The sequence below is a fragment of the Giraffa tippelskirchi genome, chromosome 3, assembly GCF_054371585.1.
Source record: "Giraffa tippelskirchi isolate mGirTip1 chromosome 3, T2T-mGirTip1v1.2.pri, whole genome shotgun sequence".
NCBI lineage: Eukaryota > Metazoa > Chordata > Mammalia > Artiodactyla > Giraffidae > Giraffa > Giraffa tippelskirchi.
Window position 1 is genome coordinate 164,717,766 of NC_137277.1, and position 17,099 is coordinate 164,734,864.

General features: G+C 51.3%; 2 protein-coding genes across 28 annotated transcripts; one reads left to right on the plus strand and one right to left on the minus strand.

Annotated features, from left to right (window-relative positions):
* Positions 1-502: 502 nt before the first annotated feature.
* Positions 503-6,155, minus strand: CNPPD1 (cyclin Pas1/PHO80 domain containing 1). 21 transcript variants are annotated; one of them, XM_081584135.1, is made up of 10 exons: positions 6,097-6,155; positions 5,071-5,286; positions 4,737-4,824; positions 4,167-4,275; positions 3,540-3,621; positions 3,257-3,377; positions 3,043-3,171; positions 2,409-2,470; positions 1,928-2,045; positions 503-1,708 (listed from the first exon to the last, which is right to left on the minus strand). In XM_081584135.1, exons 3-10 carry the CDS (start codon positions 4,803-4,805, stop codon positions 1,163-1,165), a joined length of 1,236 nt encoding a protein of 411 aa, XP_081440261.1. In that variant the 5' UTR covers positions 4,806-4,824; positions 5,071-5,286; positions 6,097-6,155; the 3' UTR covers positions 503-1,162. The 21 variants fall into 21 exon arrangements, with proteins under 21 accessions (XP_081440261.1, XP_081440255.1, XP_081440262.1 ...); XM_081584129.1 differs by having other exon boundaries at positions 5,066-5,286; XM_081584136.1 differs by having other exon boundaries at positions 5,063-5,286.
* Positions 6,156-6,228: 73 nt separating this feature from the next.
* On the plus strand, positions 6,229-11,837 carry RETREG2 (reticulophagy regulator family member 2). 7 transcript variants are annotated; one of them, XM_081584118.1, is made up of 9 exons: positions 6,229-6,604; positions 6,895-7,001; positions 8,075-8,105; positions 8,467-8,602; positions 9,009-9,093; positions 9,382-9,525; positions 9,681-9,775; positions 9,948-10,083; positions 10,339-11,837. In XM_081584118.1, the coding sequence occupies exons 1-9, from the start codon at positions 6,330-6,332 to the stop codon at positions 10,959-10,961; spliced, it is 1,632 nt and encodes a 543-aa protein (XP_081440244.1). In that variant the 5' UTR covers positions 6,229-6,329; the 3' UTR covers positions 10,962-11,837. The 7 variants fall into 7 exon arrangements, with proteins under 7 accessions (XP_081440244.1, XP_081440246.1, XP_081440249.1 ...); XM_081584120.1 differs by having other exon boundaries at positions 9,681-9,772; XM_081584123.1 differs by having other exon boundaries at positions 8,555-8,602.
* Positions 11,838-17,099: the final 5,262 nt, after the last annotated feature.

The window sequence follows — 17,099 nt, forward strand, 5'->3', positions numbered from 1 at the left end:
AACCCAGGGACTGAATCAGGGTCTCCTGCATTGCAGGCGGATTCTTTACCCACTGAGCCACCACGGAAGCCCTTATGCTAATTACCACCATTTGTCAGCCCAGAAAGGAAGTTAGGAGACAAAGTGTCCTTGAGCTTGCCCTCAAGAAGCTCATGGGGCTCTGCTGGATACTCTCTCCATGAGATGGGCCTTGGGATCCACAAAGATGGCGCTCACTCAGAACTTGTGACAGACAGGGCTACCCCTAGGCATGGCACAGTCACCATCTGTGCCCCACCACACCAGAGTTGAGGAGTGTTAGGGGCCCCAGGGTGCTGGGAGCAGGAACGAGGGAGCAGCTTGATATGAGATCCTATAACCATCGAACAAGAAGGACGTTCTGGAATGGGGCTCACAGAGAATGAGCGGCAGGATGACAGGATCAAGGAGTAGGGAGGCTGAGAAGGAAGATCTGGGGAGGAGAGTTCTTTGAGGGCTGCTACAGAAGGAAGAGTCCAGGCCATGCAACTAAAACTGTTTATTGAAACCTTAGTTCTACAAAAGTGTGAAAAATTCAGATATAAAGCAATGGCCAGAGAGGCCCGTGAAGAGAACACTCAGGAGAGGAACGGGAACAGAGGGAAGCCCAGGAGCGGGAGACTAAGAAGAGAATGTTGGAAGACAAAAGGGCCGGGGAGAAGGTCCCAGCAGCCTCTGGTTCTTCTAGACTTGGCACAGGTTTGGGAGGTTCCCCCCTCTCCCGCCTTCCCTCAGCAACTCCCATCACGGGTGGCCCTGTCAGTCCCTGCTTCTCCTACCTCAGGGACATCAAACAGACCCTGGTCAATGTTTCCTCCCTCCCTCACCCTATCCTAGGAAACTCAAAAGCAAAAGTCTAGAAGAGCCCAGGGGACATGGAGAGACAGGGGCCTTGCCCCTGTCTACCCGTGACACACCCCTGGTCACTGAGCTGAGGCTTTCCCTGGAACCACCACTGCCCTGGCCAGGCAGTCAGCCACTGAAGAACAGAAGAGCAAGTGACCTTCAGTCCTTCTGCCACACGACCCCCTTAAGCTCCATCACCCAGGAGGACAGGAGACCAGCCGAGGACCCAGATCAAGCTTTGCCCCTCCAGGTTCTCAGGGACTCCCAAATCCTCTTAACACATTCCTCAGAACCCTACCTAGCCTGGGAAAATGAAAGACTTCAGGCGGGCCAGTTCCATGATGCTGAAAAGGGAACATTGCTGGGGCTGTGGGAGCAGAGGGGGCATTGGGCTCCAAGGCCAGGGGGGAGCCAGGCCATGGGAGTGGGACCAAGGACTGGGGGGCCCCGTGGGGACGGTACGGTTGAGGTGGTGGCAGGCACGGCAGGTTGGGGAGTCCTTCTGGAGCTTCTGGCAAAGGGGGCAGCTGTGAAGAAGAGTGGGGGGAGCAGGAGGGTCTGGAGGAGGCAACCGTGGGGGAGTCAGCGAGGCTAGCAGACTGCCCCACAGTGAACGCAGCGCTACATCGCCTTCCAGGCAGCCGGAGACATTAGCAGGAGATGGTAGGCACTGTGGCATGGGAGAAGATATGCAGGGTTCCAAAAGGCACCTGGAGGCCAGTCCAAGGTCTGGGGGGCTAGGTGGGGGGATGCAGGACAGCCCTAAGGACTGGTGTATTACAGCCATCGATGCCACAGCCAGGGCCACGCTGCTCACATATGCCATAGCCAACAGGCAGGACAGCTGGGGGAGAGGGGTTAAGAAAGGTCAGTGCCCAAATCCCCTTCCCCTGAACCCTCTTCTAACTGTCTTTAACACACCCACCCCTTATCTCTGGACAAGTGGACTCAATTTAGAGCTCTCGGTCACCATCTACTTCCAAACCCCATCTCCTGAGCCATTCTGTATTTGCTTTACATCATCAGCCAGCTCAAGCTCCCTCTGCTTCCTGACCCGCCTCACCTTTGCCAGCCTCTGGCAGAGGGAGCCCAGCGCCAGTTGCCAGGCAGGCTGTTCTAGCAGCACACACAGGTCTGTGTAGGTGTACCAGCCCCGTCGGCGCCCCTGCTGCTCAGCCACGCTGCAGGGATAGGAGAAAAGACAGAGAGGGTCTGCAATCTTCCTGCAGCTGGCCCATCGGCACCCTCATTCCCCTGGGGACCCACCAGGGAACACCGGGGAACTTGTTAAATGTACAGGCTCCTAGGCTACCCGTTGATTCCAAAGATGAGGGTGAGACCAAGATCTGTATTTTAAATAAGCTTCTCCCACTCTTCCAGAGGTGATTACACAGAGGACAGCAGACTCGTTTGGGAACCATGACCTTGGGCGATTCTTGTTTTCTCCCCCCCAGTTACACAGACCCTCACCTCTGTTTAGCTCCTATGGCTTAGGCCTCAGCCTCCAAATCCTCAAGTCCCTCTTCCCAATTCCTAGAACCTACCAGCCCTCCAGCCAGCTCAGCACCTCAAAGATTTCCCGAGGATCAGTGTACAGCCGCCAATCCTGTGGGTAAAGAGAAGAGCATCCAACCGGACTTGGACATGAGCCACAGTCAATTAATAACCAGACCCACAGCAGCAACTACAACCTCCACTACAGGTAACACTTGGCTCTTACCGTGTGCCAGATACTGTTCCAAAAGCTTTTATGTATTAACTTATTTAATCACCACATATCTGGTTTCACATTGCACCCTCCATTAAAAGCAAGAGGAAAAAAATAATCCTGAGAGTGGTTCATGCCCATAGGAAGGCCAGAATCTAGGGAAAGGCAAAGTCTGGAAGCAAATACCCAGAGCCCAGTAAGATAAGCTCTGGCTCAGAGTGTACTCTTTGGGACCTGGAGGACTGACAGTGGGAGGTCTCCACTTCTGGCTTCACCACGCCAGGAACCTCCAAAGACTGTGCTTATTCCAGAAAACCTAGAGAGGAAGATGCTAATAAGGGAAGACATAAACAGGACAAATAGAAAGATAAATGAAGAGACCATAGGAAGCTGGGAGATAAAAAACAAAGGATGAAAAGAACATAAAAACAGGTCAGGAAAACAGAGCAAGCGAGAGAAGAGCTATTCACCATGGCACTCAGGAAGCCCCTCTCCAGGGCATTGAGAGTGGGCACGGCCACACCCCCAGCAGCTCCCCATTCATCATTGAAGACCTCTTCCTCCTCCCCTTCGTCATAGAGGTACTTACTGGCCACCATCTGCAGAGGAACCAGAGGAGATATCAGTAGAGCTCACACCTGGCTCCTGGCTTACCAGGGAGATGAAGGGAAGGGGGCATCTTACCATGGAGATCAGGAACAAGTCAGAGGATGACACGTGCTGTAGGTAGTCTGGGTTTCTATGCCGGAGCCGCTCAATGTATACCAGAGCCAGCATCATAGCACACGGAGAGATGCAAGCCTCTCTGGGTATCAGAAAGGATTAGGAATTAAATGCAAGGATTTTTCAGCTCTTGTAACTTATGATGCTCATCCCTGTATCTTTACAAGTTCTCTTTAGAGATAACTGTTTCCCTCTCTCTAGAGCCCAAACACACTCACTCTGTACCTCTCAACTGCAGACTCACCGGGACACGTGGGCTACATATTTCTTCTGGAGCCGGCGAATAGGACTGGGGGCTGCCTTCTGGAGCAGTTCCACAGCAATATCTGCAGAGGCAGAGGGATAACAGAGTGAGCAAACAACTCCCCCACGGCTGTGCCCACTGCTATCAGCAGAAGACCCAGACCTACATTCTCTGAGGTCTTGGAGACAGGACCACAGCAACAAAGCCGAGATCCAATTCTCCCACACTGAAACAAAAGGCCTATTCCAAATATGAATTCCAGCTCCTTCCAGCAGGAAGGCTTATTTCCCTGTCACTTGCAATTACCTAGATGCATCCTTCACTCTACCTCATTTGAGAAGATAAACATGCCTTGTTGATTGGGGAAATATAAGATAAGTATGCTTGGAAAACTTAAAGTTTCTAGTATATAGATCAAGAATAACATAGATTTGTAAGGCAGCAATATTTCCTACTCATCTGGATTTAAGTAAAAAATGAAATACAAACCTAGTCCTTACACCTGTCAAACATGCTAGATACCAAGAGACAGTGTAGTTCACAGGCTACACCTAGAGTCATTTTGATGACGGCTGACAACCCCACTTTCAGGCTTCTCACTTGTCCGGTCGCACAACACTGTCTAACCTGCCACGGGGCTGGAGAGCTCCTCCAGGGTACAGTCAGTTTCCCAGTCCCAGCCATAGTAGAGTCTCCTTCGGATCCGGGCACTCAGCTTCTGGTGTCCTGGGAGGAACTGAAACAGGGCAGGAGTGGGGTGGAGGGTGAAGGGCAGGGAAGGGTATGATGGAGATCCTGGCCCTGGCTGGAAGGGGGCTACGGGGCGGTAGGCCTGCCTCACGGCTAGTGGGGCCCATGCCCCACCCAGCCCCGCATTCTCTGGATTGTTTGCTAGTGGCACTATGTCCACAGGGGGTGGAGTCCTCCTCACCAAGGGCTCTGGAGGAGAAGTTCTCCAAGAAGGGGCCGGGCTGGTTACCTCCTACCCCATTCCTGTACCCCGCGGCTCTCCCCATGGGCCCAAGGAGCCAGGGCCTCGAGTAGGCACGGGTCGAGCGGCTACCGCCTAGTTCCCCGGCAGAGCCATCAGGCGAGTTCGCGGCTCCGCTCGCGCTCCGGTGGGGGGCGCGGAGGGAGCGCCCGCGGTCACGGCTCCAAGCGCTGGGAGGCTAGGGAGGCGGGGGGCAGCGTGCTCACCGTGAAGTCCTGGAAGCCGGTGAGGGAGAAGGTGCCTTCTTCGTCCAGCAGGAGCCCAGCCAGGTCCATCGCGCCGCCAGCCACTGCCCTACGAAGGGAAGGGAACGAGTTCTAAAGGCGCCGCGGAGCCGTCCCTGCCCGCCTGCCCACCTGTCCGCCGGCCTCCCTCACGCCGGCCGCCGCCCTTGCCGGTGCAGCCCCCTCCCCTCGCGCCGGCCGCGGCAGGCGGGGCCGGGCAGCAGAGCCTCTTCCTGTTCCGCTCCGGGCGGGGCTCCGGGTTCTGGGCTCCGGACTCGGGGCGTGGAGCTATGGGGCCTTGGGCGCACAACCTGACCGAGAGGAGTCCTGGCTTCGAGGCGCGTGCTGTGCCTTTGCCGCGCCGCGCGTCTGCCGGGTGTTTACAAGCCTCAGGGCGTCGCGGGCGAAATCAGCACCGGGCACTTCCTGCCGCCAGCTGGGCCGAGCCGCCGGCTTCGACAGCTGGGAAGGAGCTGGGCTAGAATTCCTGATATCGCTGAGCCCCAGCGTGTCTGAGAAATCAGGACGATTCCTAGGGAACCGTGGAACACTTGAGGGCGAGCGAGCCCGGCTGACCTTATCGTGCCGGTGTAGATATAAACGTAAATAAAACAAAGACGCGGGACAGGGAGTTGCTCGCAATTGTTTTCTTTTAAAGGGGAGATGTATGCACACACAGAACAATATAAATTTAAAAAATAAAATCAGGAGTACACAACTTTTAGCTGGTGAGTTGTGTACAAAGTAGCAAGGGCACTGATTGTTGGCTATATATTTTGTAGTATTGCTGCAGAGATTAAACGTTCTCAAGGGAACATGTAACAACACGCTTGTTACGTTGGAAGCCTCAAGAAATGGTGTTAACGCCCCCCCTCCCCCGCCAAGAGTAAACAGCACCTAAACAGGGTTTTAGACTTCGAGTCCCCAGTATCTCGCTTAAGGGATTGGAAGGAGTTCCGATGCGTGAAGGCGGGAGAATTTACAGAAAGTTGAGACAGAAACAACTTTTCTGTGTAGCTGAAGCTGTTTCTGAGTCGATTGAGTCACGCGCTGGTGTTTGTTTATTTGCTGAGGAGAGGGAACTAGGAGGACCAGTACGTCAAGGGTTGAGTAAAGGGACGGCCACCGCCCTAACCAGAGCAGAAAGATCCCACGGGGCCATCTGGAAGCTGACTTCCTGCCACTTCGGGCCGCCTCACACCAGGAATCCAGGACAGGACCGGCCTGCCTAGCCGCCCTCCCCACACAGGGGGAAGAAAATTGGATGGTGTGGGCAAAAGCGGACTTACAGACCCTCTGTCAGGAAGAGGCAGACACCGCCCGGCGCCGCAAAAACACACACCTGCGTAGGAGCAGGGTCACCGGCAACCCCCTGCGCGCAGGCGCCGGTCACCCTATCCCGGCGGTTTGGGCACATCACGTGCCGGGCTCGTCTCTCCGCCGTCACGTGACGCCCATCCGCGGCCTGGGCGGCCCTCTCGCTGCGGTGTGCGCCCCCTTCCGCCTGACGCGCCCCAGGCGGCGGCCGCGCAGCCCTGGCTCCTCGCGGGCTCGGGCGGCGGCTGCGGCGGGGCTATGGCGAGTGGCGGTGGCGGTGGCAACACCGGCACTGGTGGGGGCCCGGGGCTGGGCCTGAGCCTGGGCCTGGGCCTGAGCCTGGGCATGGGTGAGGCCACCGGCGAGGCGGAGGAGGAGGCGGCCACGGCCGAGGCGGTGGGACGCCTCGCCACGACGCTGTGGCTGCGGCTCCGCGGCTGGGAGGCGGTGTTGGCCGCAGCGCAGCGGCTGCTGGTGTGGGAGAAGCCGCTGCATAGCCTAGTCACGGCGGCCGCGCTCAACGGCCTCTTCTGGTAACGGCCGCGGAGGAGGGGGCGGGGCCGGGCAGCGCGGGAGAGCGGGGGCGGGCGAGCCCGGAGTACCATTCCCCTTTCTGGGGAAGACGCTTGTCCTGGAGGGCTGGTCCACCTCCTGGTGTTTAAAGATCGTCGTCAGCCTGGGTTGCCCCGTTCCTCTGTCTTCGGGTGTCGGATTAGGCCTGGAGGTTCCCATTCCCCCATCAGTGGGCGCTTTTCCGCCTTTCGCGATGGGTGTAGGAGCCTCTGTCACCCGCTCACCGCTGAGGTGCCTGTCTCTCCCTAAGGTTGCTGTCTTCGTCCTCCTTACGGCCCTTCTTCCTACTCAGCATCTCACTTTTGGCCTATTTTCTGCTGGATTTGTGGCAGCCTCGCTTCCTCCCTGACATCTCTGGTAAGTGTGACTTGATTCATTCAGCAAGCCCCAGTGAGCACTTGTTTTGTGCCTGACCCACCCAGCTTGGGTTGAATAGTGAGACGCATGTACCGCAGGCCACCTGCCTCCCAAAGCACGACTGCTTACTTCCCCAGATGGGAAATAAATTTCCTGTTTCTCAAAATTCATGTTATTGTGTGTGGTTGTTCAGTCGCTAAATCGTGTCTGATTCTTATCCATTGAGTGGTGATGCTATCTAACCATCTCATCCTCTGCCGCCCTCTTCTCCTTCTGACTTCAGTCTTTATTGTGTGTAGTAGAAGGCAATCGCACCCCACTCCAGTATTCTTGCCTGGAAAATCCCATGGATGGAAGAGCCTGGTAGGCTTAGTCCATGGGGTCGCAAAGAGTCGGACACGACTGAGCGACTTCACTTTCACTTTTCACTTTCATGCATTGGAGAAGGAAACGGCAGCCCACTCCAGTGTTCCTGCCTGGAGAATCCCAGGGACGGCGGAGCCTGGTGGGCTGCCGTCTATGGGGTCGCACAGAGTTGGGCACGACTGAAGCAACGCAGCAGCAGCAGCAGCAGCAGCAGCAGTAGTAGTTAAGATTGTGGACTCCGCATCCAGATTGCCTGGGTTCCATTGCCTGCTTCCCGTTTACCCTGTATGTGACCTTATAAAAATCACTCCATTTCCAGTTTCATAAGGAGGAGGATATTCTTAAATTTATAAAAACACTTCATATGCTATGGTAGGGCTTCACATATGGTAGGAGTATTAGTTCTTACCAGGGTTTTCTTGTCCACATGTTTATTTAATAGATAGTTTAGAGAACCGGTGCCAGGTTGTGTGTGAGCTGTTTGGAGTGTAGGTACATGTGAATGTGAATAAGATGGGGTTCCTACTGTTGAAAAGGGTAAAGCCTGAGGAAGGAGACATACAAACAACGTAACAATGTAATACTTCCTGCAAATGGCATTTGAAGAAAGCAGTTTGGGACTGCAGAGGAAGGGCAACGTTTCTGGCTTGGGGAGCGTTTCCCAGAGCTCTGCCCCTCAGTAACTTGTCTCCCTTCCCTCTCTATAGCATCATCCCCAGAGGAGCCACACTCTGACAGGTGAGTGCAGACCACCCCTTGAAGAACAGACAAATGTCCAAACCCTGTCTTGCTCTGGTACCAGTGTCACCACCACGGTGCAGAGCAATACGGAGTTTCTGCAGGCACAGCCCCCAGCATAGTGAATGCACTGTAGCAAGCTTGGTCCCGGGTTTTTGTGTAGGTGTTTGTGTGCCTGCTGTTTTCAGGGCAAAGGGTTGGGAGCCCCGGGCTTTGTTTCCCAGGACCCAGACAGCCTCCCTTTGGGAGGCAGGGTTGTCCACTTCCTTAGACTACAGAGCTCATGGGCATTCTCAGAGGGATTTGAGTGCCTAGGAAGCTGGTGTCTGAGGCCTCCAGGGGTCATATCATGTCTCCCCAGTGAGGGTGCGGGGTCAGGCGCCCGGCCGCACCTGCTGAGTGTGCCCGAGTTGTGCAGATACCTGGCTGAGAGCTGGCTCACCTTCCAGATTCATCTGCAGGAGCTGCTGCAGTACAAGAGGCAGAATCCAGCTCAGGTAACCTCCCCCTCATCACACAACAGTGCTCTACCCTGTGGAGAAGTGGAGGTGGGGATGGGGAGGAGTGACTCGAACTCCTTGACTGGAGATGAAGGGTAAGGCCTGGGGCCTTGAGGCAAAATTTACTGCTAGTAGCCTAATACAAGAGGCGGAGTAAGCTTTTGGTGTCCTGACACTTATTTCTTGCCAAGAGAGATCAAGTTTGAATTATAGGTATTTGGCTATGTCAGTTGCAAACTTCCTGAATCGATGATCCTGGGCATCCTCTTGACTAAACTGGATCACCACGTTCTTAGAGGACATACCCTTCCCTCCACCAGTGGAGCAATAATATTTTTTTCCCCGGATAAGTGGAGCACATACCTCAGTCTCCTGTTTTTAGACCCTGTGCTCTTCTCTGCAGTTCTGTGCTCGTGTCTGCTCTGGCTGTGCTGTGCTGGCTGTGCTGGGACACTATGTGCCAGGGATTATGATTTCCTACATTGTCTGTGAGTAGCATCTGGCCCCTGCCCTTTCCAAAGCCCTTTCTTTGTCTTCTTTTCTTGGTCTGACCCAAGGAAGGTTGTTGCATTTTCTTTGCCCAGTTACTCATTTACAGAGATCTTCAGGAGGATGCTGTGGGATTAGTGGGAGGAGGGCAGTGGATGTGGGAAGAAGTTGGCACAGCCTCAGGAAGGGACTTTGTCTCCTTCAGCCTTTTCTGTTTAGGCATCAGTTGAATGAGGGCTCTTAGGTAATAGGCATAGGGAGCTCTGAGTAGACTCTCTGACCCTCAGTGCTGAGTATCCTGCTATGGCCCCTGGTGGTGTATCATGAACTGATCCAGAGGATGTACACGCGCCTGGAGCCCCTCCTCATGCAGCTGGACTACAGCATGAAGGCAGAAGCTGATGCCCTGCATCACAAACACGACAAGAGGAGTAAGGGGATCCCATGACCCAGGAGGGGAAGGCAGGGAGGACCTTGGTTTGAAGCTTGTGAAATGCCCTGGGATTTAGATACTCTCCAGACCTGTGGCTATGTTTGTCCCCCACCTCCGTTCCTGCTTGGTCACTGCCCTGCTGTTGTCCTCCAGAGCGGCAGGGGAAGAATGCACCGCCCGGAGGTGATGAGCCACTGGCGGAGACAGAGAGTGAGAGCGAGGCAGAACTGGCTGGCTTCTCCCCAGTGGTGAGGTCCAGGGGTCCAGGGGCGACGGGCTATCGAGTAGAAGGCTGGGGGAGAATCTGCTTTAGAGCAGCCACCTCTCAAGGGGATTGGAGTCGGTGGCAGGGCAGGGATGCTCCTGGAAATGGGCTCTCTCACCCCTTTGTCTGTTGTGTTTATCGTGGTTCCCCTGCAGGTGGATGTGAAGAAAACAGCACTGGCTTTGGCCATTACAGACTCAGAGCTGTCAGATGAGGAGGCTTCTATTTTGGAAAGCGGTGGCTTCTCTGTCTCCCGGGCAACCACTCCACAACTAACTGACGTATCAGAGGGTATGGGAAGTCCTTTGTCCCTCCTGATCTTCCTGTTCCTGTCATGGGATGCTGGCTGTGCTCTCTGGTGGTTGCCCCCATAAATGTTTTCTTTGGGGAGCTCATCCTCTAGTTGTACATCAAGTTCCTGAAAGACCTTAACACCTAAGGCCTGGCCTAGCATCCTATGTCCTGAGTTCTCATCCTTGAACTGAGTGGCCCGTTGCAGCTACTCAGAACAGCAGGCCCATTCCTGGCCCTTTGTTTTCTGCACAGATTTGGACCAGCAGAGCCTGCCAAGTGAGCCAGAGGAGGCCCTTAGTAGGGAGCTAGGGGAGGGAGAGGAGACAGACCTGGCCCCTCCCGAAGACCTGCTGGGCCCCCCTCAGGCCCTCTCACGACAAGACCTGGACTTGGAGGAGGAAGAAGATGTGGCATCCAAGGAAACCTTGCTTCGGCTCTCATCCCCCCTTCACTTTGTGAACACGCACTTCAATGGGGCAGGGTCTCCCACAGATGGAGTGATGCTCTCCCCTGGAGGACCAGCGGAGACACTGAGCCCGGAGGCAGTGAGTGGTGACCTCACCACTCCTCCCAGCACCCTGTCGCCCCTACTTGGCCTTGCGGAAAGTGACCCAGTCCCCTCCCCCTCCGTACTCCTGTCTCTGCCCCAGGACTCACCCCAGCCCCTGCCTGCCCCTGAGGAAGAAGAGGCACTCACCACTGAGGACTTCGAGTTGCTGGATCAGGGGGAGCTGGAGCAGCTGAATGCAGAGCTGGGGTTGGGTCCAGAGACATGCCCAGAGCCCCCTGACGCTCCACCCCCTCCACCCCTGGGGCCCGACACCCCATCTCTGGTACAGTCAGACCAGGAGGCTCAGGCCGTGGCAGAGCCATAAGCCTGGGGGAAGGAGTTGCAGGCACAGTAGGGCTTCCTGGCTAGGGATGTCACTGTTGGCTCCTTTCCCTGCCATCCTGGGGAGGAGCAATATGTGGGGAAGCTGGCTATCAGATGGAGCCAGTCCACCCTCCACCTGCCTGCCTGCCTGCCTGCCGTCCCAGGCCTGGTACAGTACCTGGGATTTGTTTTAAGTTTGTAAATAATTTTACATTTGGGTTTAGTGGTTATGAACAGGGCTAGGGGAGTCCTTCCCACTTGCCTCCCTGCCTCATCTCTAGTCTCATTCCACAATTCCCCAAGCCCTGACGGTCTGTCCTTTTCTTTTTCCTCCTTTCCTCAGGGACCTGTGCTGCTCTGTCCTCGTGTCCCACTCGGTTGTTTAGTTCAGGCACTTTATCATTTTTCTTTCCTATCCCAGCCCCTCTGCTTTACTTCCCTGCTGTGTCCTGTCCTTAGCAGCTCAATCCCCACTCTTTACCAGCTCTTCCTCCCCAACAGGCCCCAGCTAAGCTTTAGGGAGGCTCCCGTCTGGGAGGTACAGATGAAACCTGGGGTGGTGGGTCGGGTCAGTAGTTAATGCACTTAAGTCACTGTAGCCCGTGGAACCTCCACTGCACCCTTGCCCTCATTCATCCTGGCCCTTCCCTATACAGGATGAGAACAGGGTTCCCACAGCACATAAGCCAGCGCTGTGGTAGTGAGCAGGACCTCTGTCTTGTGGGGCGAGGGGCTTTCTTACCTTAGGGAGGAGTAAAGAGATCTGTTTCTCTGGGCCATGGTCCAAGTGTGATGGGACCCCCTACTGGGGTCAGGAAATGGACAGTAACATCTGTGCAGGTGTTGACTGGAAAAATAAAAGTGTTGATGGCTAGAACTGCTGCTGCCTGCCTCACTGTGAGCTCTGTCTCCCTCACTCTGTGCTCTGCCCCCTACTGCCTTGTCCCCTGTTCTGCTCCTGCCTGTTTTATTTACTTTGGTGCAAAACAAGGCCAGAAGCAAGGATTACCCTGACAGCCCTAACCTACCCTTAGCCTAGTTCTCTGTGATATGTTTAGTAAGGTTTAGCATGTGCAAATGAGTATGGGCAGGAGGAAACTGCTTCAGCTTCCCAATCAGAATTTGAGACCACTGTGCACCACAACAGTTGTTTTCTAGTGTTGCCCACAAGCTTAACACTTAAGAAGTCCTTACCCATCTATGTACTGACAGTTAACTCCCTCAATCCCCATTTGTCGCTCCTGATAGAAGCAAACAAGCAGGACTTACACCTGTATTAAAATTGATTCCAAGGGGCTTCCCTCATGATCCAGTGGTTAAGAATCTTCCAATGCAGGGAACACTGGTTTGACCGCTAGTCTGGGAAGATCCAACATGCCGCAGGGCAACTATGCCCATGCGCCAAAACTACTGAGCATTTGATCTTCACCTACTGAGCCCCTGCACCACAACTGCTGAAGCCTTCTCACCCAGAGCCTGTGCTCCACAAGAGAATCCTGTGCATCACAACTGGAGAGGAGCCTGCACTCGCCACAACTAGAGAAAGCTCGTGCGCAGCAACAAAGACCCAGTGCAGCCATCGGTCAATAAAATAATATTAAAAAACTTTCCTGGCAATCTGGTGGTTAAGACTACGCTTCCACTACAGCAGGTGAGGGTTACATCCCTAGTCCTGGAACTAAGATCCCACATGCAACAGAGCACAGCCAAAAAGAAAGACACAAGACTGACTCCAAGCCCAGGAACATGAAAGAAACAGTGTCTACACTAACAATGCAATATTCCTACTCAGCACTCCCCTAGGTGATCTATACTAACTCATGTTTTTCCATCAGGACCCTGAGATAAGATACTGTTATTTTATAGAAGTTACCTTTCACAAAGCCACAGCCTTAGTTCTCGATGGAGCCAGAGTCCGGATCCAGGCAGTCTGGCTCCAGCAGTCACCCTAGAATAGTCACCCTGATGGACAGCAGTCACCCTGTGCATCAATAGGGCCCAGATGGGAAGATGCTCAAGGATGTGGGAATGATAGAGGAGCAGTCTGCTTATCTCAGCTTCACAAAGACTGGTCTCTTAGCAGTCCTTGCTCTTTGGGGAAGAATAGAATTCAGAGGAGAGCCCAGGACTGGACAGATGGCCTTTTTCATGAGTTCACAGCCTTGGCCTCCATTCAGCTGGAAGCTTGATCTGGCAATGCTGCCTGGCTCCTTGAGGTTGACTTCTGTGCTGCATCTCTTCTAAGTGTGTGAGAATTTTTTCCTCCCATGTGTTTCACATTTGCCTGAAAGGCTTTCAGGGTTTCAAGGGTCCTCCCTATCTCGCTGTTGGAGGAACATGAACTTGTAATCATCTAGAAATGTCTGAAGAGAATGGGCAAACAGTTCTAATCATCAAAAAGACAATTCAGGAAAAAAGAAAATCCAAAAAACAATGGCTGCCACGGGCCCCACCTTTACTTCCTTGTTTAACTTGCAGTTTGAAGACAGAGCCAGAAGCCTGTAGTTGGATCAGAACATTAACCAAATATTTGGAGTTCCATGAGAGTCCATTCTTGACACTTGCCCTGATCTGATGGCTGTTATATGTTTGTCTACAGTTTTTCACTACCAGGTGTTCTGGCCATTTCCTGCCTCATGATGAAAGGGACAAGAAGAAAGCTTTTCATATGAACGAAAGAAAAATTAAGCAGAAATATGAAACCTACAGTTAGGCTAAACAAAAAGCTAGAAGTACAGGCTAGGGAAAGAAGGGTTGGTTACATGTTTATGTTTGCAGGGGAGGGCAGTGCATTTTATGTGTTCTAACAGCTAATAGTATAATGTTGCTGCTCATAAACTTAATTTTAGGCTGTATTACTGGGAAGAATATAACACCTAAGGTGTACTGTGCACAAATTAGAATACTTCCATAGGGTGCCTTGCTATGCTTGTGAACAAACTGACAAATTGAAGAGTGCCCAGAAGAGAATCACCAGAAATAAACGCTGAAAATACCATCACATGGAGCACATGGAGAATTGTGAAGGAACAGAGAATGTTTAAGTCAAGAAGGGAATGCAAAATTAAGTCGCTTCAGTGGCTATCAAACTTTGCAGGGTTATCTGTAGGACTTCTGAGGATAGAAAATCTTTGAGAAGAGTTTTATTAATAATCGTGTAGGTAGGTCCATTGACAGATGAATGGATAAAGAAGGTGTGGTATATACACACAATGGAATATTATTCAGTCATAAAAATGAATGCATTTGAGTCAGTTCTAATGAGGTGGATGAATCTAGAACCTATTATACAGAGTGAAGTGAATCAGAAAGGGAAAGATAATATTCTAACACATATATACAGAATCCAGAAAAATGGTACTGAAGAATTTATTTACAGGGCAACAGTGGAGAAACAGACATAGAGAACAGACTTATCGACATGGGGGGAGGGGAGGAGAGGGTGAGATGTATGGAAAGAGTAACATGGAAACTTACATTACCATATGTAAAATAGATAGCCAAAGGGAATTTGCTGTCTGGCTCAGGAAACTCAAACAGTGGCTCTGTATCAACCTAGAGGGGTGGGGTGGGAAGGGAGATGGGAGGGAGTTTCAAAAGGGAGGGGATGTATGTATACCTATGGCTGATTCATGTTGAGGTTTGACAGAAAACAGCAAAATTCTGTAAAGCAATTATCCTTTAATAAAAAATAAATTAAAAAAATAATCACGTAGGCAGAATTTGTTTCTCTGTTCAGGGGATACTGCAAAACAGATTTAAATGATCTTTAGAAGTACAAAGATCAAGGACAGAGAGTGTAAGAATTTTCCATCATGCAAGGACAGTATATCACCATGTTGTTTTGCTTTTAGTGTCTGAAGTCTCATGGACTTCCTCCTCCAAATCCCTTAAGTTTTGGTTTTTCACTGAGTCTATCCCTGGTTCACTTTTTCTTTGCACTCTGCCTGGACAGTTTCACATGTTCACCCATTTAGTTTCCACTTATATGCTGATGACTTCTAAATCTTAGCTCCTTTCCCAGAACTTTTGGCTAGGCATCTCCATTTGAATGTCCCATGGGCACTTCTGCTCAACATACCAAAAACTGAACACGTGCTCTTTCCCCTCACCTTCCACCCCCTGACTTCCCTACACAGATAGGCTTTTTCTGTGCTTTTTATCATGCTTGTTTTCACCACTAACTCTAAAGACCTACTTCTCTCTCATCCCATACCCAGTCAATCCCGAGTTGCTGCTAAATTGATGTCCTAATTATTTCTTGATTCGCTCCCTGCCACAGCCCTGATTCACACCCTCCAAATCTCAACAGTTTCTCTGACCACATTCTTGTCTCCTACCAAAATTTATGCCCAACAATGTGGCTAAATAATTGAAAAATACAAATTAGATAATCTTTCTGCTGTTTAATAGTAATCAAGGCTCTCCTACAAGGTTATCATTCAAGCTTCCTAATACCGCTAAGAAGCCTTCTGAGATCTGCCTTGTCTTGCTCTTTACATCACCAAACCCTCAAAAGATTATCCTTTCCTCCATTCAGCTGCACTGCCCTCCTCCACCCCTGCTCTACACTCCCACCTCTCATCCTTCACTTGCTAAACACTTGTCTTTAAGACGTACTTCAGACCACACCCCATTTTTGAAGGTTTCCTATGTCCCACATCATCCCCCCACAGCACACCTGTATAATGCTCACTCAGTATACTGCTGTTTTTCCAAAAATCACATAGAATCTTCATATGAGCACAGTGTATGGCACATATAGGTGTATGTGTATGTGGATGGATAGCTCCCACGATACTTGCTGTTGACAAGAGGCTTCAGTTCCTTATTATACTAACCTTTCCCTCATCATGCTAACCTGGTTGCTTGGGGGCTTCCCTGGTAGCTCAGCTGGTAAAGAATTCGCCTGCAATGCAGGAGATCCTGGTTTGATTCCTGGGTTGGGAAGACCCCCTGGAGAAGGGATAGGCTACCCACTCCAGTATTCTTGCCTGAGAATCCCCATGGATAGAGGAGTCTGGCAGGCTATGTATGGTCCATGGGGTCGCAAAGAGTCGGACATGACTGAGCAACTAAGAACAGCATAGCACATGTTGTTTGAGTGTCATCACAACATGATAGCTTCCTTCGCTAGAGCAAATGGTCCAGGAGAGCAAGAAGAAAGCCATAGTGCTTTTTATGACCTAGTGTCAAAAGTCATGCTCTATCTATCACTTCCACCACACTATATACGTTAGAAGCAAGTTACTGAGTCCAGCTCATGCTCTTTAAGGGAAAAGTAGAAAAAAATGTGGACTTTTTTTTTTGGCCATGCTGATTGTAGGATCTTAGTTCCCTGATCAGGGACTGAATCTAGGTCACGGCAGTGAAAGCACTGAGTCCTAACCACTGGACTGCCAAGGAATTCCCTTGTGGACATATTTTAAAACAATTACACCAAACTGATCTGGAAATTATATTCAAGTATTTGGGCCAACAAGCTACATATTATAAAAATAATGAACAAATAAATGAACAAATTTGTAACAATATATTATATACAGGATATAAAAAATACACATATGTTAAGTTTATGTATCCTTTTTGTAATCTTCACCATCCTGCTTTCTGTAGGAACCATCCACCCTACCCCCATTTTATAGATGAGGAAATTGAGGCATAGTGGTAAAATGGCTTGCCCAAAGTTGCATAGCTGGTTGTGATTAAAATACTGGTTTTCAGCATTTTGTTATTCTCACATATCCTCGTATCTTAAAAGTACCAAAATAGAATTTTAGTTGAGGTAGAAATATTCTTTCAACATTGGAAAAAGAAATCTGAATTCTGAATGATTTATAAATGAGGTATAGCCATGTTAAAATTTTGAACACACAAAGGTTTGTTTATAAAGCATTGTTGAATCCCACAGACTTCAAGAGGAATCAAAAGATGTCAATTTTATTGGAAGAATAATTGTTCTAGTTCAAAGACACTTTAAACAAGTGTATTAGGAACCAGATACTGTTAAAATTAATATAGGGACTTCCCCAGTGGTCTGGTGGTTAAGAATCTGCCTTCCGGGACTTCCTTGGTGGTTCAGTGGCTAAGACTCCGAGCTCCCGACACAGGGGCCCTGGGTTCCATTCCTGGCAGGCTA